This window comes from Phocoena sinus, chromosome 5 (genome assembly GCF_008692025.1).
Source record: "Phocoena sinus isolate mPhoSin1 chromosome 5, mPhoSin1.pri, whole genome shotgun sequence".
Taxonomy (NCBI): Eukaryota; Metazoa; Chordata; class Mammalia; order Artiodactyla; family Phocoenidae; genus Phocoena; species Phocoena sinus.
Genome location: NC_045767.1, coordinates 74,306,767 through 74,331,474, shown reverse-complemented (window position 1 = coordinate 74,331,474; position 24,708 = coordinate 74,306,767). Strand labels below are relative to the sequence as shown.

At 34.0% G+C, this 24,708-nt stretch overlaps 1 protein-coding gene across 32 annotated transcripts in view; it reads right to left on the bottom strand.

The window, feature by feature from the left end:
• The window catches only part of FIP1L1 (factor interacting with PAPOLA and CPSF1), a 68,419-nt gene that overhangs the window by 13,757 nt on the left and 29,954 nt on the right, over nt 1-24,708 (bottom strand). For 17 of the 32 annotated variants that reach the window (XM_032632087.1, XM_032632086.1, XM_032632098.1 and 14 more), the window contains 5 exons: nt 19,500-19,593; nt 17,629-17,785; nt 8,516-8,542; nt 6,427-6,481; nt 4,974-5,029 (listed from right to left, as the gene is read on the bottom strand). In XM_032632087.1, coding sequence (XP_032487978.1) covers nt 4,974-5,029; nt 6,427-6,481; nt 8,516-8,542; nt 17,629-17,785; nt 19,500-19,593 — 389 coding nt within the window. The remainder of the gene's footprint in view (nt 1-4,973; nt 5,030-6,426; nt 6,482-8,515; nt 8,543-17,628; nt 17,786-19,499; nt 19,594-24,708) is intronic. The other 15 variants (XM_032632102.1, XM_032632089.1, XM_032632101.1 and 12 more) reach the window with 1 other exon arrangement.

Sequence of the window (24,708 nt, the reverse complement as noted above, 5' to 3'; positions counted from 1 at the left end):
GCTAAAAGTTGGTTTTTAAAGACTAGATGAATAGAACATGATAATCTTCTGACAGGATTAAGAAAAAAGAGACCTCATAAAAATTATCAGAACCAATAAGGGACTACAACTACAGATGTTGCAGAGATTAAACAATACAGAGAATATTATACACTTTAGACCAACACATTAAGTAACTCAAGAGTGAAAAGAAATCTTGACTAGTACCATAATTATTAAAGACATTAAATCCGTAATTCAAGACCTTCCCACAAGACCAGATGGCTTTTACAGGTGACTTTTACTACAGATCACTCTAATAATATACAAACTTCCAGAGAATAGGAAAAAAAGATTATTGCCTAACTTATCCCATGTGGCTTGTATAACCTTAATACTAAAACCAGTTAAGGACAGTACAAATAAAGGAGAATCACAGAACAATCTTACATATGAACTTAGTTGTCAAAATCCTAAATAAGTCAGTGTTTATTTTTAAAAATAAAAAGGTAAAATCAATCATGACCAAGTTAGGTTTACCTCAGCAAATAAAAGGTGGCTCAATATTAGAAAAATTTAGAAATCTGCCACATTTAACAGAGAAGGAAAACAGCATGATCAACTCAGAAAGCATCTGATAAAGCTCAATATCTGTTCAGTTTAAAAGCCCTTGGAAAGCAAGAAGAGATTTTCCTTATACTGACATAGGGTTTTATCAAAAACCTAAGAGTAAAAATCTAGCAGTATAAATATAAAAGCATTTCCTTTAAAAAAAAAAGGGGGGGTATCCCCAGACAAGAACTCCACTTTCAGTACTTCAATATTATATGGAGATCCTAGCCAGAACAATAAGACCAAAAAAAGGGGGTTGGGGGCGGAGGGAGGTGAGGAATAAGAATCTGAAACGGAAGGAACTACAGATGATACTGTCTGAAGAGAATTCACAGACAAATTATAGTGAGAGTTCAACAGGTAACAGGCTACAAGGTCAACATATATATTGATCAACATATATACATATAAATAAAACAAAAACCAATTATTTCTAAATACAAGCAAACACAAACAGTACATGGAGTTTAAATGAATATACCATTTATAAGAACAAAAAATAGGTACCTATGACTAAACCTAACCAAAGATGTGCAAGTGTATGGAGACAATTATAGCACTCAGCTGAAACACATTAAAGAACACCTCCCTAAATGGAGAGTACTTGTTCATACATTATCACAATGTTGTAAGGTATGAACTCCTACAAACTGTTCTAGAGCATCAATGTAACAAATAACATGGTATAGTTAAGAGAAAGGACTCTGGAGCAAGGCTACAAGGTTTCAAAGCCTACCTCTGCCACTTAATGTGTGACATTGGGAAAATGGCCTTAATCTGGCTGTTCTTAAATTCCCTAGTCCATAAAATGAGGGTCGTAACACTATGCCTGCTTTATAAGACTGTGAGGATTACATGAATTAACAGTGTTTGTCATACTGTATGCATAATATAAGCGTTAATTATTAATAAAAATCAACAGAGGGCTTCCCTGGTGGCGCAGTGGTTGAGAGTCCGCCTGCCGATGCAGGGGACACGGGTTCGTGCCCCGGTCCAGGAAGATCCCACATGCCGCGGAGCGGCTGGGCCCATGAGCCATGGCTGCTGAGCCTGCGCGTCCGGAGCCTGTGCTCCGCAACGGGAGAGGCCACAACAGTGAGAGGCCCGCGTACCGCAAAAAAAAAAAAAAAAAAAAAATCAACAGAGTTTTTCATGGAACTTGCAAAGTTGATTCTAAAATAGATATGTAAGAGCAATGGCCCCAAAATACTTCTGAAGCAGAATAAGGTAGATAGATTTTGCTGAACCAGGTATCAGATTTACTAGAGAACTCAAAATTAAGGTAGTGTGGCATTATTAGCACAGGGACAGTTAAATTAACCAAATGAACAATCTAGAAAGGTAAGAAACAGATCCATGCATGCAGGGAAACTTGATACACGAATGGAGAGATGACACTGTAGATCCCTCAGGAAGGATAAACAAGTAACACTGGGACCATTACATCTTTACTTCATAACGTAGGCAAAAATTAATTCCAGATGGCTTAAGAACTTACACAGGAAAAAGAAATTTGAAAACTTTTTTTGGGGAAAAATGTATTAAAGAATATCTTTGTATACTTGAGGTAGAGAAACTCATGGTTCAAATATGAACCCAATTAAAATGTGGTATGACTCTGCACAGTTGATGAAGTGTTAAAAAAAATGATACTTTTAATGTATTTGCCATAGAAAATTTCTTCTTTGAGGGGCTTGAGTATAATTATCGCTATAGTACAGAATATTTACACAGGCATAATAATGTGACTATGGTTTATTGTTTAGCTTTTAGAATAAAGTATTTGTCAGGGCACAGATAATTTTGGTTACAAGACAGAATGTTAGAAGTATAGCTGATCAAAGCAGGGAGGCAGAGGTGGAAAAAGAGGTGAAGGCTTGGAAAGACACACAGTAGTAGAGACTGATGGTACATGAAACAGAGGGTAGGTATATAAATAAAAAGAGGAAGAAAGAGAGTAATATAATTTCACTTCAGGGGAATAGGAGAGGAGTAATGATGGTAAGTGAGTAAAATATACATCCATCACACTAAGAAGATAACAGATGGTATCTAAAGTTATATAATCAAGAAATAGGGTGATAAGCCTATGTAGAAATGCCATGCAGACCATCAAAAGAACTAAAAACCATTAAAAATGTCTGTCTCTGCAGTTCTTCAATATTCCTGCAAAGATTACTTTTAAACTAGGTATTGCTTTATAAGCACAATCTTAATATGCACATCAAGAAAAATCATTGTTTTCCATCTACAGCTTAGTTTAGTAGTGTTTGAGGATGAACTACAAAATTCTAAAATAAACAAAGGTAAAACAGAATTACCAATAAAGAGGAAGTAGTATTTATCATCTTCATTCCAAGGCTTTGTTTGACTGGAATAAAGAAACCTAACTTTATTTAATTCTTGTGCTATGCTTTATCATTGTTAGTACTAAAGACATCCTCATTAAAGGGGGGAAAACCGCTCATCTCTGAGGGGGTGGTAAAGAGTGAGCAGAAAACTCTTGCTTTTTTATTAAAAATGTGCAGGTATTACTTTGAGAAAAAGTTAAATGCTTAATTAGCCAGTTTTTAAAAAAATGAAATCTTCCACAAGGAAACTGCGCAGGTAATCTCAAGAATAAAGTCTTATTCTTTCTGATATGGGCTATTCCTCAAGTACATCTGTACTGAAACAAATACACAGGAATTTAATGACAAAGCAGAAAATGTTAAGTGCCATAAAAAAGGTAAAAATAAATTTTAATTAATTTTATAAGTAATGCTTATCGAGTATGTACATATTACAGGTACTGTGCTGAGTCCTTTATATTCAAACTTCAATTAACAGATGTGAAAAATAACCGCCTCCAAGTGCAGAAAAGGGAAGGAACTTGGAGCTTGTTGGAGATGGGGATAATCAGAAAAATAACAGCTAATATTTGAGTGTCTATTAAATGGCAGGACTAACATGCTTCAGTGTATTCTCTCTGATCTTACGAGGAAGAATTATGCTCTCCATTTAATGGTTAAAGATCTACAAAAGTCACATAAATAATGAGAGGGGGAAGCAAGATTCCAACCCAAAGAGTATGACTTCCTGGGAGCCCAGGGGAAAAAATGTGACATAACCACTGAAACAAATAACAGAAAGACTACCTTTTGATGTGAATGAATGGAATATGTGGCTTTGAACAAGGTGGGTCTGAAGGACAGTACAAAACCCTGACACAGATACCTACAAGGTTAACTGAAAGTATATGACTGACACAAATAGCTGATCTCTCACCAAGACTTACAAATTCTACTCCTTAAATGCCTTTGGAACCACTAATTTTCTCCATCCCCCATGGTATCCGCTGAATTCAGGACTATAAATTTCTTCCCCTGGATTACTCTAACAGCTTCTTGTTCTCCCAATCAAGCAGGCATCTCTGCCCTTCCCACCTTTCTCCCACCCTACAAATCCCCAATTTCCTCACAGTAAGTAGCCAGAATGGACGCTTTTCAAATGTAAACCTAACAATTATGCAAATCAGCATAAAACTAAATGGCTCCTCACAGCCCTCTGACTAAGGTCTAAACTCTACAGCATGGCTGTAACGCCCCACACCATTTCTTATCTCATCTCTAGATGTTCATCATATTCTCTACTCTCCAACCACACCACACTTCATTCAGTTCATAAAGCCTACCACACTCTCTCACACCCCCATGTTTCTGAACATGATTTGAACCCCAAATCATCTACACCCCACTCCAGTGGAGTGGGAGACCCCTCCATCATGCTCCTATGATACCCTCTTCTGTCACCTGGTTGTTTCCTCACTAGCTTATAATTTGTTGAAGGCAAGCAAACCTATGTCTAGTTTACTGTATCCTTAAAACCTAGTACAATGCACAGCTCTTTTAAAATAAACGAACGGATCAAGAAATCTAAGCAGAAAGTGGTATCAGAAGGCCTTAGAAGGGATAAAGTTGTCAAGAGTGAACATGAAAAAGAACCTGCCAAATGATCTAGAAGAAAAGATAAACCAGTGAGGGGGAAAGATGAGAAAGAGGTTAGTCAGATACCGTGAGTTAAGAAACAAAAAAGATTATGGACAGTGAAGATCGACAATTTGGTGACAAATCCTAAATCCTTTTGGGAAAAGGCAAGGGACAAATATCCCCGTTGTGTCACCATTTGTTAATTTTTAAAAATATGGCTGGTAAAGAAATGAAAAGTATTCTGTTAAGTAATCTGGAATATATGTAAGACCTAGTTATTCCTGTAGTAAATATTTTTTAATTGCTCTGTAAGATAGTACTTTAAACCATGGAAGTATGTTTCTATTGTTTTAAAAGTACTTAAGTACTTTACTGATTCAAACTGAATCTGGGCAATTAAAAAGTAACACTTACCATTGCCATATGGAAAAGCACGTGCAGAACGACTATCATAACCAGAGGAATGTCCACTGTCGAAGAAAAATATATTTTTATGTGTTGCAAGGAAGTTCTGAATTTTAATAATTTGGTGCAAATGCAAAACATAGGGCAAAATTATGACTTTTATTTAACCACCATATAATGGTACCTGTAATTCTGTAACTATTTTTTAATACTTAAAAACACAGGCTGTTTAACCTCAAAACCTAACACCTACTTGTAAAGAAAATAGAGCTTGTTAGTATTAACATGAGTAATCCAATCAATTCAGCCTGACTCACAATAAGTAACAGAAACTTCGAGGCTAACAAAGTATTTCAGACTTTAGTTAAAATTTTGCCTTAAAAAACTGACTTTAATAATTAAAAATCAGAAATTCAGTGCTACTGATAGAATCAACAAATACTACTTTTTAACATTTTGATTGTGAAAACAAATATATATTTAACGAGAACTTAAAATTAAATCCTATGGTCTCACAAGTCACACTTCACCGAGGTTTATCATTTCGTTTGAAAATCATATGCTTGGTTTGATGTTACTGATGTAAAGTTCTCACAATTTTTCTTTATATATAGTTTAAATCACTTTTTCAGAAATACAGTATTTTTTATAGAGTTTATTTGCCACTTAAGAGGAAATAATAATGGCTACCATTTATTAGTTATTTCTATCTGCAAAGAATGGTGCTGATGCTTTATATTCACTAGCTGTTTTAATCTTCACAACTCTATCAACCCCCCATTTGGTAAAAGAGGAATCTGAGTCTCAATGAATAGTTTTGAACCTTGCCTAAGAACACAAAGCTGGGAAATTCTGAAGCCAAATTTGAACCAGGTTAGTGTGATTCCAAAACCTATGGGGTTAAACATGGTATTGCCATCCATGAGGTAAATGTTCTTTACCACAGCATTCCAAATAACATAAACCATAAACGCAGGGTATAAAAAATAAGGCTACTGCCACGCAGAAGGGATCCAATCTTCCTTTGTGGAAGCTGAGTTGCACTGGGTAGCAAGGAATAAGGCAGCTTTGCTTTACTGTGGTCCCTGAAAATAGTTATCCTTACTTAATCCTAAAACAGATATGCATTATTCATGATTACTAGTCATCTGTTTGTACATCCCACAAAACTGGACTACAGCCAAGTTTTTACAATCTAGGGGTTTCTTTAATAAGAGTATCGTAAATCAAAGCAAGGTATTTCAAAATACTATCATTTAGTTTTCTTTGTCCTGTTTTGTTATTAGGCTACAGGTCCAACATCTTATATAAAAGTAACTAGTACAGATCTAGACTTATGAATTAAAAGGCAGGTACTATTGTTTATAAAATTAAACCTTTGAAAATATTACCAAGATACATATGATTCTTCTGTCAGAAGCCTATCAATGATAAAAAAGTTTACAGTATCCATACTGATTACCTTTCTATTGTTGGTATAAGAGACGGAGGTGGAGCGCCTGGTGGAGGAGGAAAACCTGAAACATTCAATCATAAGATAAAAAAAGTTAACAGAATGTACACTTAATGCCGAGAGTTAAGGCTGCTGTGTGTCACTAAATTTCTCTGGGGATATAACGTGCTTCTCTATGTTATAATGGACAGAAAAAAAATGGAGCTTAAATTTATGAACAGATTTTTGGAGGAATATAACTTTAAATGAACAGTCTGGTCTAATACACAGAGCACAAACTGGGAGTCAGGACACCCGGTCTTATTTTCAGCACCACACACAGCCCATTTTGTGAGTGTGAGAAAGTTAATCTCAATGCCTTACCTTTTCCATATATAAAACAGTAGTAGTGTTGCCACCAGATATATTTTAAGTATTTTAGAAGAAAAGCAAATAAAATAGCATTTACCTCTTTCAAAAAATATTTTGAGAGTTTAGATGTATATAAATTTCCTTAAAATGTATAATTTATAAATAAAATCTTACCAGTAAATATATAAATGCTTAAGGCTGAGAACATCCATCATAAAATACGTTTTAAATAGTACAACCCTAAAGAACTAATTTATAAAGAAAAGCACATAATGTAGTTTTTAAATTAGTTTAGAAATGAAATAATTTGCACCTTTATATCATGAGGTCTGCATTCTGAATAATTCACAAAACCTAAATGAAATACCACAGAGTATGGCTACAAGGGACCTTAACAGTTAAATCTACTCTGCACTTTCAAATTCAGATAGGCAATAAAATATCCCAACAAGACTTGAAGATTCTACAACTTATGATACCAATTCCTATGACACCAATTCCTGCCAAGCTTTAATAACCCTATTAGGAAGCACATTAAATTATATAATTCGAATCTCTCTCACTACAATTCATATGCTGATCTGCATGAGGACAAAAAGCAATCCATGGAAATACATGTTTGAAAACACTTCCACTAAGCCTCCTTTTTAGTATTCTAGGTAAAAATGAACCCCAGTTCTCCTAACCGTTCTCAAAAGTCCATTTAAATCCATTTTTAGCCCTGCTTCAAGCTGTTTCAAATTCACCATGCTCATCTTCACTGTGTCCAGTTTTTAGGTTCTCCTCTATTAAGCATCTTAGCAGTGTAAAATTTAGCAATCACTACATTAGTCCTAGAGTCACAATCCTACTTTATATAGCCTTACAATCACTTCTTTTTAACCTATAAAGACACACCAATGATTCCTTTATGACTTTTCCTAGTAAGTCTTTTTCAGCCATATTCATACATAATCAGTGACTCTCTATCCCACATCTAAATATGTATACTATCCTATGCTATCTAAACTCCACTATTTTCTGTTTATCAAGGTCATTTTGAACTTAGACCCACCCTTCCAAGCATTGTCACCTCTCATTCTCTTTATACTTCTTGACTTTTAATACTGAACTCAGTAAATACACTTGCTATCATATTTGTATCACACTACCAAAAAATAAAAAAATTTAAAAAGAACTGAAAAAAAAATGTAAAAAACACTGGGCCACATATAAACTCCTATTGATCATATCCTTACAACAATGAACAATTTAATCATTGCTCTATGAACAACCATCTGTCCAGCTGTCAACCTATCTGTGTGGTTCAGAACATACTTTCTCACAACATTGAGTTATGCCAGCAGGGTAAAAATAAAAAAATTAGAAACCATGATAAAGTCAAGATAAATGACCTTTCTCTTCTCTTGCAGTCACTTCATCATACATAAAAAATTCATTGGTCTGAAAAAACAATTTTTAATTAAAATTTTATTTTTAATTCTATCCTGTTTTCTTTAATAAATTGATATGGTAAAAAATTTCTCAGAATGTCTATTTCTACAGAAATGGGTAAGACAAGTATAAGAAAACTAAATATCTTAATCAAAACTCGAATGAAGCAAAGGCAGAGCTGAAAATAGGACCTTGAAATCCCAATAGCCTATTCCACATTCTAACCACATCAACACTGTCCCTCCTGTAACTGTAAGCTTGAAATTTCATGTTTATTAACAATGATGGAGAAAACATGAAAAAAAAGTTTTACCTGGAGGTGGTACAGTTATTGGAATACCTAAAAAACAAGTGATGAAATTTAATATAGTAATTGGATTTCATAACCTGTTATGTATTTATGCCATCACCAAAGAAAACCTTGAAATAAAACCCCTCGCCTCATTGTCCTGGCTTATTCCGTCAAAAGCAGCATTCTGTTTTCTTGCAGAGGACCAACAATTCAAATGTAACGTCAGACTTCCTGATGAAATCCCAGTCTAACAACTTCATAACAAGGTTTCCCCCACTAGTTGTGATCACAAACAAAGTGAGACATCAGTTAAAAAAGCACACTTGTGCATACACAAATATCAAACTCCATGAAATTAACACTAAGTTTGATAATCAACATCTGATCTTGTTATTTTAACAGTTTAATAGGGAAAGTGATCAATGGGCTCTTAAATACTGCAGGTAGTGCAAGGTAACTTGGAAGATGATGGATATTCACTTTAGTAAAGCTACGAGGGAGGTTCAAGTGTTAGTGTGAATTGTTTTACTGTTGTTGACAGGAGTGTGGAAAGGTTATTACTTCCCTTGACTTGTGGGAGGATGGGGGTATAGCCAATTCATATATATAAACCCCTAGGGCACACTAAGTCTACTTCTATAGAAGTCAGTAAATACTAATTTGAGTGACTCTCACTCATTGGCACACATTAAAACTTTAAGAAATAAGCTATGTATAAACATTCTCAATTTACATTGGTCAAATGTGCCTATAAACCCTAATTTAAAATTTATGTGTCATGCAAATTATAAGTTTCTTGTTTGAAGAAAAATGACATTTCTAAGTAGAAAACTTTAAAAAACAAATAACTTTTTCAAGGAAAATTTTATACCATAGTAACTTCAACAAAGTCAGAATGGTTTACTAAATCCAATCTTAAAAACTGCATCAAAACTATTCCCAAAGAGGAAAAAGTAATCTAATTCATTAACTAAATGCATAGGAAAAAATAATGAAAAAAACTGCTTTCAAGTGTTTGCTTGTCAATGAAACATCTGCCAATAATTTATTTAAACTTTTTCTGTGCATGTTTTACCAGAATAAGAGGTTTATACAAAAAGATCTTAAAGCAGCAAATGGCCTTAAAATGGAGAATGAAGCACCTTATTTAACCACCCGTGCAATAAAAGGATAAGCTAAACTTACAAAAACCAAGAAGATTGAAAAAGATATATAAGACAGCTATCATGTTTCAAAAATCATTAGGCATCCACAAGTCTACTAAAATGAGCTACACTTCATGGTAATTCTCATCCATCCTGAGGTACCTTGCTGCTTCCTATATTACTAAGCTAAAAGAATCCAGCAAACAATACAAACTAGCAGAGTCCCAGACACCAAACTAAATGGGAAATCAAGGAAGGCAGAGCATATTAAACGTTCTTAATGTCTACTATTACTTGATTTTCTTTAGAACAGTATAGATATTTTTAGAGCACTACTGTACTTCACTATGTGACCTAGTTTTCACATTTGAATACATGACTATTTAAATGAATGACTATTGTCCTAGGTGTGTAAGATAAAAAACCATACCAACTTCAGCAACCCACTCTGTAATCCTAATAACTTTACCTAAGTCAATACACAAGCAACATGCATCACTTCAGCTAACTACAATATGAATTCATGTGAAGTAAGAAAATACTAGTCAGACCTCTCAAAATTTAGTCCTCAAAAACATTTATCAAACTTTCACAAAACATAAAAATAAAAGAATATAACCAAACTATTAAGTATGCTACGAAGGTAGTTAAAATTACAAACATTTTGCTTTAAATTTTAATCTTACTACAGTAGTATCATAGGACAGATTTTTTAAAAATCAACTGAAAAGAATTAAGAACACAAAAATTATGCAACATAGACAGATATAGATGTCTTTCCAAACAGTATCTACACATCAGAAAGCTGGCATGAGAACTTATAAAGGGTCCTTCTTGTGAGACCCATATTTCATCTAAGATAATTCAATGCAAATCTTTATTGGTAAGTGTTCACTGAAACAGAACTTAAAAGTTGATGAAACATTATACAATCCATTCTTTGACAATTAGCAAATGTATTTTCAAAATGCTACTAAGAAAATTTAATATGTGATATAATGTTAAACCAACACAATTTTCATCTAAAATAATCACCGCTTGGTATTTGACTTTTGTTAACAAAAGAAACAGTGTAATGAAAAAGAAAATGCATCTCAAAATTCCCCGTCCTGTCTCCCTCAACAATCCCACCTTTCCTGGCCAACATACATGCTGCCCAGCCAACAGGCTTGAAATACACAAAGCACGCACTGTGTTTCTTTTTTGTATCCTTTATCTGTAAAATGAGTAGGGAAAAAATGTTTGTTTTCCTGGAAAGTTTTGCACACAATAGTAAAAGCAAGATTTCTATTACAGGCCAAAAGTTTTTGGAAAAGTAATATTCAAGTTCTAAAGGGAATGAATAGATTAGTGGTTTTGAAACTTCAGTGGCCATCAGAATCACCTCAAGAATTTGTTAAAACACAGACTGCTGGGCCCCGCCCCTAGAATTTCTGATTCAGTAGGTCTGGAGTGAGGCAGAGAATTTGCATCCCAAACAAGGAGATGATGATGCTGCTGACCAGAGACCATACTCTGAAATCACTGGATTACATCCAAACTTCTCTATTAATTGCATTGCTGAGCACCTCAATATTCAAAACACGTAACATAAATTCCATTTCAAATTTTTATGAAACAAACAAAGCATGTGACATTCTTAAGTAAAACAGTACAGCTGTATGACAGCCTATACTATCTGGCATCTTTAAAAGAAAGAGAATAGGATTTAACTAATTCCAGTATGTAGTAAGTACTTGTAAATGTAAAGAAGCATAGGGGTGGGGGGGGGACCTAAAATCCTATTTAGGGACTGAAGGAATTGATGCAAAGAAACAGAAAGACAGCAGACCAGCAAAACATCATATCAAAAGGAACTCATCTATATTTCAAAAACTCCCACAAAGTTAATAGAGGCTCTGTACTCAAAAGATAAATGAATAAAAATTATCTATGAACGCATTCTCAATGTATCGTATCATTATTTTATATAGCTATGGCAAAAAAGAGTTAGGTGATAGCAATCTCTGACATGGCTTCCATTGATCCCTGCCTTCTGGTATTCATGTCTTTTTATACCTCTGGTATTTATATCCTCCCCTTGAGTGTGGTCTAGATATAATGACTTATTTCTAACAGGCGAAATACAGCAAAAATGATGGGATGTCACTTCCGTGACTAGGTTACAAAAGAGAGTGACTTCTATTTTGCTGGTTTCCTCTACTGTGTTCTCAGCATTCACGCTCTGATGAAGCCAGCTACCTTGTTGGAGAGGAAGTGAATCTTTTCAACAAAGAGGTCAGTGAACTTGAACAGAAATCTTTTCTTAGTCAAGCCTTTGAGATGACCATCTCAAAGCCTCTGAGAGAACTTGAAGCAGAGGACCAGCTAAGCTGTCCCCACATTCCTAACCCACAAACACTGTTCAATAATAAATGTATGTTGTTTTAAGCCACTATGTTCTACAGTAATTTGTTATGGAGCAAGAGCTAATACATATAGTTACTACCTATCATTTCTCTATTCAGTTCAAATGAAAGAAAAAAGCACAGCAAAGAACTATGTGAACTATGCTTCCTATTTCTCACTTGTAAATGACAAATTTCATCAACACTAGCATGTTACAAATTGATAGCCTGATCACTTTCCTCATGTCTCACCAATTTCCACTGTCAAGTCATCAAGCTCGTAAGTAAACTCTGCACAAAAAAACTGAGTACAAAAAGTTTTATAAAAATCTTTAAATATTACCTTCCACCACATGCTTTTCTATGTATCAATATTTTAAATACTATATATACACATACATCATCTACCATGTACCCTTTTAAAAAAAACAGGATGTAGACTAATATAAAACTATTTCTTAATAAAGTAATTAATCACAAAGGTGCAAAAAGGAATGGAAGTAATTTTAAAGAAAAAATGTTAGAAGGTGATATGGTCACTAAAGTTAAAGCAACAAAAATAGTTATCAGCATACTCCACACCTAAAAGTAAAAAAGATAATTTTACATTAACTATAAAATGGGTGAACTATTTTATCTTTATTAAGATCTCTTAATCCTATTATAATCTAAAAGCCTATGGAAAACAAAAATTCTATGTTAGACAAATAAAAACGTCTCTGATAGAAATATCAATATTTTTACAAATAACTTGTAAAGGAATTAATCTCTACAAGCTCACATCTAATGGCAAAGTGACTGGAAGAGTAGCACAAACAAAAGGCAAATATTAAACCATAATTAAATTCTAATTATAAAGGGAGCATCCATGGGGAAAAAAGACATTTAAAAATATCAACATCCTGAAGGAGCTTTTATTTTCTATTAAAACTTAAATTTTACTTAATTGTGCCAAAAAATACTATTTGTTACAGATAATTAGCATTACACCCTACTTTGAGTTTACTGAAAACACTGACAGACTCTTGGTTTTTTAAAAAAAATACAGAAAAACACAACAAAATAGAAAACGAGTACAGTTCTCAAAAACTTCAAGAAATTATTTTTCAAAAGGTATTTCTAGAAACTACATTTTTAAAATGCTTACATTTTTGGCAAACAGCATCAGTTAATATGTGGATTTGCTGTGTAAGACCAAAAATCTTCATGGAACTATAAAATCAGCTTAATAAATGTTATATTCACAAAACAGCTTCTCACATAAAGGGACAAAATTGTACTTCCTCAAGGATGCAGAAAATATTCATCGAATACAGGCCAAGCTTCTGGCAAAGCAGCAGTTCTCAAAGTGTTATCTGGAGCTTCCTGGGCGTCCCAAAAGCCCTTCTAGGAATCTGCAAGGTCAAAACTCCTTTCATAAACACTAGGCTGTTATTTGCCATTTTCATGCTCATTCTCTTACAAGTATACAATGAAGTTTTCCAGAGGCTACATGACATGTGAAATCACAATAGATTTAATGTGGAAGCAAATAGGAGAATCCGGTTTTTTTCTAGTAAGCCACATAGTAAAGAGATTTGCAAAAGTGTAAAACAAGGCCACTGTTTGCACTAAATGTTGTCATTCTGGAAAAAATAATTTTTCATAAAAATATTATCTTAATATGTAATGGGATTATTATGCATACTCTCAAAATAATATTTTAAATATAATATTTTAGGGCTCCCCTCGTGGCGCAGTGGTTAACAGTCCGCCTGCCGATGCAGGGGACACAGGTTCATGCCCCGGTCCGGGAAGATCCCACATGCCGCGGAGCGGCTGGGCCCATGAGCCATGGCCGCTGAGCCTGTGCGTCCGGAGCCTGTGCTCCGCAACGGGAGAGGCCACAACAGTGAGAGGCCCGTGTACCGCAAAAAATAAAAATATATATATATAATATTTTAATTTCTAATAAAAAAATTGATATAACACACATAAATAAAAGCTCTCTGGGGTCTACAGTAATTTTAAAGAGTATAAAGGGGTCTGTAACCAAAACGTCTGATAGCCTCTGTGCTAGAAACCATACTGCTAACAGGAAAATAATCTAATTTTAGATTATCTAATAATCTAATTTTCTGGTTCACTAGAAAATGAAAATAATAGATTTTCTGAAAATTAAGGAAGATCTTGAATAACCAGTGTTTGTTTTCAAGCTACTGTTAGTATGGTGGCAAGGAACCATATTAAATACTTTTTCATTTAAAAAAGCTAATCCAGAACTCACAACATTCACTTAGGACCTTACATGTTTGTTGTACTCTCCAAAACAAAACCTCCTCTGCTCTCCGTACAAATCCATTGTGGCCAGAAATATGATTTTGGCCTCTCTGTCACTTTCATGTATGTTCTAGATGTATGTGTATTTGAGGGGGAGAGGAAGCAACACACCCTCTTCTTTTCTGTTAACTACCTGACAGTAAAAGTTCCTTGAATGAAGCGGTCTCTATCAATTCACTGTTGCTAAGGAGTAACTGTCCACTCATGCAAGAAGCCACATCTGTAAACCTCCAAGAGCTGACCATAAATTTAATCCTCCACACCAGGGCGCTTCTGAGAGTGAATAGTAATAATTAACCTGGGACAAAACATATAATAGGACTATTCCAAGCAAATCTGGATAACATCCCAAATTAAGGGCATAATACATCATTATTATATTTGTTCCACCATATACAGAACTACAGTCTTAGAAACTTAAGCATTTGAAAGCTAATGTTAACAAATGCAACATTAAAATGTTCAAATTAATTCTCCAAAGATTTTTCTTCATTTTTCCTTTAATTATTTCTCAAGGAAGCAAAAAGAAAACCCAAGGTTTCTCAAAGACAAATGGAGTGTTTTTTAAGGCAGTACTTACAAAAAGACTCCTGAACCACAGCTTTCGTTCATTAGTTGCTTATGCTTCTTAAGGTGATCTAAATTACAGCAAACTATACAGAATATACTGTAATCATGTGACTCTGTGGTAAATGGTAACTGAAAATGTGGCTTTAATCAAGGCCTACATTCATCTGGTATACGTATATATATCTATGCAGCCATACTGTAGTTTAAAGCCCGTGCTCATTCTGATTAATAAGTGCCTGTACCAACTGTCAATCTGATAATCCCTTTGGTGTTATGGATACATAAATATCCTGTTAACTCAATTAGCTAACATATTAAGGGAATGTCAAGTATACACAAGACCTCTGTGATTAGCGCTGCAGGAAACATAAATGGAAATACACAGCCTATGCTCTCTCCAACAGCTCACAATCTAGTAAAATAAGGAGTAATCCAGATAGTCTCAACTTACAAATATTTGGTTTCAATATGAATTGGTATCTTTCCCTCACTACCACCCCCAGCAAATATACCACAGATAGGTACTGCTTAACCAGCATTAGAATTCATCTGAATTTGTATTCCTTCAATGCTGACAGGATGACATGGAAATGTTCTCTAAGGATAAGCATCAAAGGAAATCTGGACAGGTGTTTAAAATATGGAAAGCATGTAGCTGAAAATTAATATTAAATAGACAGCTTAAGCAATAATCACTGGTACTCTACAGTATAATGTCATAGATAAGCTAAACATAATTAAAAGATTTGTCATCCTTATAAACAAAGGTTATACGGCAAAGAAATGGAATGATTTTGCCATTTTGAAAAAGAACACACATCCAGATAATGCCATTGCCTATCAATATCCTACAGGGCTTCTAAATATTCTTACACCAGGGAAGTATTTATTTTTTTATCATTAGTTCACACCGCCTCTCTCTCACTTACTTTAATAAATAGCAAGTGTTGAAATATGTTAGCCATCTGGGAATACACTATAGTAGCTAGTAAATAAAATTCTTTTAAATCACCTTTAGTAGCTGGTAAAGCTTAAATAAGATTACAAAGCAATGTAGTGTAAAGACTGTTATCACATACATTGATCATCTTTTAGTCTCATTAAATCAAATACGTTCAAAATTAACTATTTCTACATTTTATCTTTTTCATAGGGCAAAGGACTCATTTATGGATCACTAAGTCCTCATTACTTTCTCTTTTCATTTAGTTAATTCTCACCACATTGAAGATTCAAGAGTCACAGATCCAGGCACAACTTCTGAATGGGTTCGGATTCAGAACAAGCAATTTATTGTTGGAACAAGAAACTCACTGAACTTTAGAAATAATGTTCTCTTGAGTAACCTCTCCACTCTTCTCTTTCCTCTATTTTTGAGAAAACAGGTTCCCTAAAGCCGTAGTCAGGTTTCATAATTATCCTTTTTGAAAGCAGAAGTAATCTCAGAAGAAAATCAAAGGCATTGTGCTTGTGGGGCTAATGCAGTAGGTGAATTTTCGAGGCCAGGATGAGTATTACAGGTAAGGATTAGTCACACCCTTTAAGTGCTTCTGTATTCTAATTACAATCCCCACCGCTTAAAACAAAGACAACTCTCTTGCAAATTCAAAGTGAGTGGACAAGCCTCTCTAGTATAAACTGATTTTTTTTTTTTTTTTTTGCGGTACGCGGGCCTCTCACTGTTGTGGCCTCTCCCGTTGCGAAGCACAGGTTCCGGACGCACAGGCTCAGCGGCCATGGCTCACGGGCCCAGCCGCTCTGCGGCATGTGAGATCTTCGCGGACCGGGGCACGAACCCGTGTCCCTTGCATCGGCAGGCGGACTCTCAACCACTGCGCCACCAGGGAAGCCCTAAACTGATTTTATTAATAGAAAGCAAATTTTAACATATGTAGCGCATGTAGTTCTGGTTAGGACCAGGAGCTAATTTTTAACATTTACTACTGGCATTCTCCCTAGGAAGAAAGTAATTATTATCTCAATCAATCCTGTTAGTTTCATTAAAAATTGATTAAGGGATATAAATATTGAAAGCCTATCATGAATAAAATAACAAAGGTCTTCAGACAAAAGGATGAAAGTATAAAATATGGTAATTATTTGTGAATTTTTTTCTACTGTCACTGATCTAGTTTTTAATAAATAACCAAAAGTGACTAAGAATATGATAAAAAATGACATTAATTTTCTCTCTTGTGCAGTAGAGGTAAATATCAGATACCTGGCACCCAGAAACAGTCTCCTAAAAGGAAACCAGTATACAAAGAAAGATGACCAGACAGACTGAGATTTTCATTTCAATCCCTTCACAGGATGTAATTTTTTTGACCTACACCATTCTGAAAGTATCTTTAAATTTTTTTTCAAAACAAGTTAATATGATTCAATGTGAATTTATACATACACAACTAGCAACTTTAATTTGGGGATCACTATCATATTTTTGGATCACAATTTTAGTGTCTGTCCATTCTTCCCTATTTTAGTACATTGCTTCTTTGCTTTACTGAAAAAGTAAGACACATATACATCTGTTTCAGTGTGAATCTACTGAAGATTTTACATAATCAATTTCATATTCTATTACTTTTAATGTAGTGCAATCAATGAAGATGCTATTTTCAAATACATACTTTAATTGTTAAATTCAAAATTTTAAAAACACTCATAGGTTATTTTTCTTGCAAAATCAAATGTCTTATTTACTATTTACCTGGTGGTGGAATCAGAGGTGGAGCAGTGCTGACAGTGGGAGGAGGTGGAAGAAATGGAGGAGGTGGAAGGTGAGTGGGAGGAGCTCCTGGAGGGAAAAATGGCGGTGGTTTGCTAAAATTGTTGTCTACTTCAGTAGCAGATCTTTCAGAAAGGACCTAAAATTAGAGCATAGTTAATTAAAAAGATGAATAAATGTTCTTATCTAAGATTAAACTCAGTAAATGAATCTCATTTAATCTAAGAAATAAGTTTTATTCACTTACATATATTCTGGGGAAGCAGGAGTAATTTTTCTATGTGTGTGATGTGTGTGTATATTATACAGATGTGAGTATTCACTCTCAAACACACTTTTTTAAATGTTCACATTCAAAGCCTAGACAAAACTGAATCATTACAAATAAAATTCTTAAGGAATAATTGTTCTAAAAATATTCTAAACGAGACAATTAAGTACTTCATAAATAAAATGTAATGAGTATTATCTTTGTTACTCAACCAAATTTAAAGTATTCAAATTAAGGCAATATAATCATTAGTCATAGATACTAGCATTAAGAAATTAACATGGCAATAGAACCAGATATTCACTGTACCAAGGCCTGTCATTATCAGGTTGCAAAGTAAGAGACTATAAGGCATGCATCAATAGGGTGCAACTAACAGGCAGCCAGATACATAAAAAACTTCTTCATGTAAGCCTTGTAACTTTAAGAACAAGGGTTTATACTTAAAAAGTATTTACAAAATACTGATCTATGTGAACAGGTAAGGGACAGAAACCGAACCTACAGGAGAGTGGCGCCTAGAAATTTGAATTTTTGACAAGTTCCCTAAGGGATTCTGATGTGCAAACATGTTTGAGAAAACTAGAAGAAACAGGCAACATGATTTTATATATTTAATGTATACTTTTCAAATCCTTGCTGGCTAAAGCATATCATTTAAACATAATCTTTCATTAACTTTTCCTACATTTAAGTACAGTAATTTTTGTAAGGCTTATGCTGATAAGCTAGTTTTTAAAGTAGAAAGCAGTATTATTTTAAGAAAGCATGACATTTTAATGGTGGGGGTAAAAAAGAGGATTATCTTCCATTCTAGAAATAATTTACCTTAAAAGGTGCTAAAAAGAACATTTACATAATTTACTAAAGGTAATAAAGAATCAAAACACTGGACATCTTTTAAAGTACTCAGAGAAAGAAAATAAATAATGAAAAAAAGTGAGGTCAAGCTAATAGCTGAAAGTCTCCATTACTCAAAGTTCAAACTTGAATTATACAAGCTAATAACTCATCTTCTTTCATTCTTTCACTTGAAAAACAAAGAGATCTACTTCACCCAGAAATGTCACATTAAATAAATTATGGTATAGCCATACAATAAATCTATCATGAGGAGGTGTTAAATATTTTTAAGAATATGGGAAAATGCAAATGATAATTTTATATGGAAAAAAAAAGGATACACAAAAATATAACCATAGTAGTATCTATCCCAATCTTGCTCAGTGACGAGGAAGAGATGTACCAAAATGTTAAGAGTGGTTATCTTTAGATGGCAGAACTATCGACGGTTTTATTTTCTTCTTTAAACTTTTCCCATATTTTCCTTTTTTAGTCCAATGAGCCTATATATCACATTTATAGCAAGGAAAAAAATATCTTACTGAAAAAGATCCAAAGGTTATAAATTTTAAATGGAACAGCTTTTGTAATAACATGGTGATTGATTCCACATTTTAAATCCCCTTTGTAGTACCTAAATCACCTTACATATAGCATAGTGCTATGAATGAATACATTAAATTAGAACACAGATATAATCCTTCATTTAAAAAAAATAATAACTTTTAAAATACTAAACCTGTATGTTGCTGTTTTCATTTGCCCGTCGCCTTCCTTCTACTCGGCTGATAGTTATAGTCTGACCAATAACATCAATTGCCCCAGGTAATCTCCTGTAACATAAAAATTGAATCATTTCAGTTTCACCTAATTAGATGTTTGGACAATAACACAAATATTAGGTGAGAAATAAAGGCTAAAACCCTTTGCAATGTAATTTAAAATAAAATCAGATCACAACACATATTGAAAAAACTTCACTTAGATCTCACTACTTTGCATAGTCATAAAAACTAAATTTTATTAATTAGCTAAGACCAACACACCAAACAATGATCATAATGCTAAATTTTAAGTATTTTTGTAGGTTTTCTTCAAAATTTACTATTTTTTTAATAGTCTCCAAGTGAATTTATTTTTGTGGAACTGAATCAGTAGCAAATGTTAAACAAATGGAAATAAAAATTTTTGGCCACTATAATGGTAACACATATCATAGTTCTATTACAGAAATCTTAAAAATTCCTCAAAACGGCTTGAAAAGAAATAATGCTCATTTTGATACATAAAGGTTATGTTCCTTAGTGATTTATTCTGAGAATTAGAAAAAATAAATAGGGAACCACTTTTTCATTCTTGATAACTTGCCTTTAGTTAGAAAAATTCAAATATTTAAATGCCAGCCCCACCTCCAATTGTATTTACAACGATTAAAGTTTGTGAGTATATGGAAAAACAGTCTATCACAAAATAATGCTGCAAATTCAATAGGAAAATCTAACAATAAAAGAAAATAAAATAACGTTAAAAGCCATTTTTACGCGTAGCTAAGAACTTTATAAAAAAATATATGCTTAACAAGATACAGAAGTCACTTGTAGGAATTGGCAATGAAAAGTGGATGCAAATTAGATGAATTTCTCTTCATCTATATTTCAGTTCTGAACAATTCTGTTTTTAAAATTTTACAGAAGTAAAACAATCAAAGTACCATAGATCCTTCAGGTCACTACAGTTAGGTTCCTAAAATGACTAATAACAGCAGCTACCAATTATTGAATGATTACATTCTATACCTAAACCTCATAATAACCCTTAACTTAAAAAATTAATATATACTTGTTAGAGATGATAAAGCTAGAGCCAGAGTGATGTCACTGACCTCAGTAATAATTACATGGCAAAACTAACTTTCACACCTGAGTCTTCCTGATTCCAAAGCCTCAGACCCCTTCCCTTGAGCCATGCTGCCTTCTAGCAAGATAAGCAGCCTTTGAAAAACTTAAGACTTTTGGAAATCAAGAACTACTGAAGGTATGTTTCAAGTAAACCTTGAAAAGCCCCATAAATAATTTTATGCTCACAAAAACAAGAAGACAGACCTACAAAAAGCCTATAATGGCATTTGAAATGTCTTCAACTACATAGTTAATTCCTGCTTACTATCCTGCCACTTAAGATTTCTGTTAATACATTTAAAAAATGTTCAAGCCTTTCTGATTTTATGCCTAGGTCATTGACCCCCTAGGTTCCCTCATGATCTCAAAGATCAAAAGTGATTTTACTTAACTTGTACCCTTCAGTGCAGCTGGGAAACTATCCTAACAGTCACACATTAGAAAAATTGAAATATTTCTGACAAAACAAATATTGCTCTAATTTTTGCCTAAAACTTAAAATACTTACAAAGCTATGACCACTATAATTTCATATCAAAGCACGTGCCATCAGCTCACATCTCAGATCCAACAGCCCAAACGATAAAGGTGTATATTCTGAAACCAGGATTTCCCTCACCATTTATTACTACCTAAACTTCATAGTAAAAATCCTTATTTCTACCCTACTATTTTCTTTTCCATTCTCTTCTATTCTCAATCGCTGGATTCTCCCCTCTCCATCTTCTTAAATTTATTCCCATCAAGAACAAATTCTCACAAATTTGTTTGGATTTGCAACTTGGATTATAAGTTCTCTGAATTGTTAAAAGTAGCAAAAGGGGAAAGATTCTATAACCTTTGACCATGGATTTCTAAGGACTTATGTTTTCAAAAATTCTGGGACACATGGGAGTACTCATTTATTAAAGTTTATCTTCGATATGTTCAGAGATGTCTGATTACCTTTTTCAGCTTTAAATGGATTGCTCTATCACTAAAGAGTCAAAATGGCAAATATTATGTTTCTAAAACATACAGGACTTCCCTGGTGGTGAAGTGGTTAAGAATCTGCCTGCCAATGCAGGGGGCATGGGTTCGAGCCCTGGCCCAGGAGGATCCCACATGCCACGGAGCAACTGGGCCCGTGTGCCACAACTGCTGAGCCTGAGGTCTGGCGCCCACAAGCCACAACTGCTGAGCCCACGTGCCACAACTGCTGAGGCCTGCACGCCTGGAGCCCATGCTTCGCAACGAGAGGCCACGACAATGAGAGGCCCATGCACCGCAGCGAGGAGTGGCCCCCCGCTCACCGCCAACTGGAGAAAGCCTGCACACAGCAATGAAGACCCAACACAGCCATAAATAAATAAATATTTTTAAAAATAAATAAAATAAAAACATACAAATGAGAAATTAGCCTTAATAAATGTATATCACTAGAGGGAGTCTAGAAAATTGCAATTCCTTACATGTCCATAATAGTAACAGCCCCTTGCCCAAGCATTTTTACCACACAAATTGATTTACCTTAATCAGAAATTTTGTTAGAAATATTTTACAACAGACACATATGTACCAAAGTAACAAAAATCACTTAATATTTAACACAGGTGAATAATTAAACATCAATTCTGATGTCACATTATGGAAAACAATATTGAACCATATTATTATTAAAGTTTCTGATGTACCACTTTCTATTTCAATGAATAAAAAAATTTAGTAGAGCTTCACCATGAGGATCTACTGTAACTTGGATTTCTACATAGCACAGGTTTATCTGGGTTTACAAACTGTTCAATAAGGCAGACAGCTAACGCAGTTATCAAGATTCTCTTCTCTATATTGGACTCAATCATAGAGTAAAAAGCTGAAAGAGAGAGCAACTAACCACAGTGGACAGCTACAGTTTCATTAATCTACAGTTTAATACAGGCAGTGAATATTCACAAGAACCTCGACCTGTCCTCCTAGCACAGATGAATATGAAAACATCTCTGAAATTTTAGTGGAATTAAATTAAAATGACATATTTTGAGGATTCTAATGTTCCAGAAAGGGTATGAGAGCTGCTTACATAGATACAATAGAAATCCTAAGAGTAACAAAATCAGAAACAAGGGAAAACAGATAAAAGGTTAGTTATTACTCTTTGGCCACAAATTTATCTCTGAGCTTATTTTTTACCAGCCAAAATAAAGGACAGTCTTCATAACAAAAGTCTTTAATGTGCATTAAGAGAAAAACAAAGCACTAGCTCTGAAGATTACTTTTCTTGGTAATAACAATTGCTAGTATTTATTGAACACCTACTATGGTGCTAGGAAAGCACTGTTCTAAGCACTTTATATAGATTTACTCCTCATAATAATCCTAAGAGGTAGCAACTATTATTATTCCCATTTTAAAGATGAAAGTAAAAAGAAAAAAGTTTCTCCTCTGAGTCCATCTTAAGTGATAGAGTACAGTAGTTTTTAAACTTTTTAAACCACAAAACAGTTATTTAGGAAACACATTTTGCAAAGCAATCCAGTATATACATTATATAAAAAAAAACAAATGTTTCATAAAACAGTACTTACTTACATTTACTATAAAGGAAAAAGAACATGAATATCAAATATGATTTTATTAATATTTACAAATAACACAGGAAAAAGACAAAAATAAAACCAAGAAATATTTGGTGGCTGAGACCAGCAAATTTACTTCACACCCCACTAATGGATTAGGGGTTCTCAACTTTGCCTGCACATCAGAATCATCTAGAGAGCGTTTAAGACCCCCAATGCCCAGAGTGCACAGCAAATAGTTAAATCTGAGTCTCTCAGGCCTAAGCATCAATATTTTTTGTAGCTCGCCATGTAACTCCAATACAGAGCTAAAGTCGAGGACTACAACTAATGGCATGCCCAAAGAAGAGACTTATAAGAACTTAAAGTAGTTAATAAAAATTAATGTTTTTATTACTCAATAAATTTAAAGTCATATCTAAAAAGGTTTAACCATTATGGTAAAGATTTCATTACATACATATTTTCATATTGATCTTTTGAGTTCTGCGGACTGACAGTACTGCTTCTATACTTATATTCTATTTTTCAAGTGGAGACTTAATAAAAAAGAATTCTGTCTAGAAAAGTGATACACATCCCCCCCCAAAAAATCACAGAATTAAAAAACTGTCTTCAGGACATGTAATTTCTTATCACACCATATTCAAAGAGACTGGTAAAGCCTATGATGGGAGCAGAGATCCAAGGGGAACTAACACTTTAGTGGGTGCCCTGCAATAGCGTTTCACAGGCTTAAAAATTATTTCATCCGTAAGTACACTGAAAGTAAGGTGTAAGTCCAATCAGTTTCATTTTCACAGATGTGGAAAGAGGCTCCTTTGTGAAGTACCACGCCAACGTCAATATTCAGGCTTGGGTATGACCAACTCCAAACCCCCTCCTGCCCACAGAATGTTTTCCATGCTAATTTTCTGGGTCCTGAATTTTTAAAATGTCACGTTACTTGTTAAGCTATATTAAAAACAAACAAAAAACCTTGAATACTTAAAGGTGAAATATGCTAAAATGTGACTCACTGGAGGACATAAATTGTGTTTATTAGGGCAGCCAAGTTTACTTACTTTTGTGCAGAGCTTGGAATAAAGCTTTACCAGCCATATTTATGCTTAGTTGCATTTTTTAAATGTATCACTGATAGGAAAAGATATGTTTCTACAGGTAATTTTTAAAAAAAGGCCTTCACATGTCCAATCACATAAAATCTTACAAGCTACACAATATAGCAACATGCATGCAGAGTGCTCAAATGCTATGAAGTACAGGTACGTTTTTTCAGTAAACGATTTCATCAAGACACATAGTAAGCAGCAAGAACAAATGAGGGAGTCAACCTTAGATTTAATGTTCATTTAACATCCACTTTTAAGTTTTGTTTGTCTATTATAAAAAATGCGAGCAGGTTTAAATATTTTAGTGATTATACATTGTAAAGCAATTTTTACTATTCTTCAAGAGTCTGGGTTAGTTTAAAAGTATTCTGATATTGGAAAAC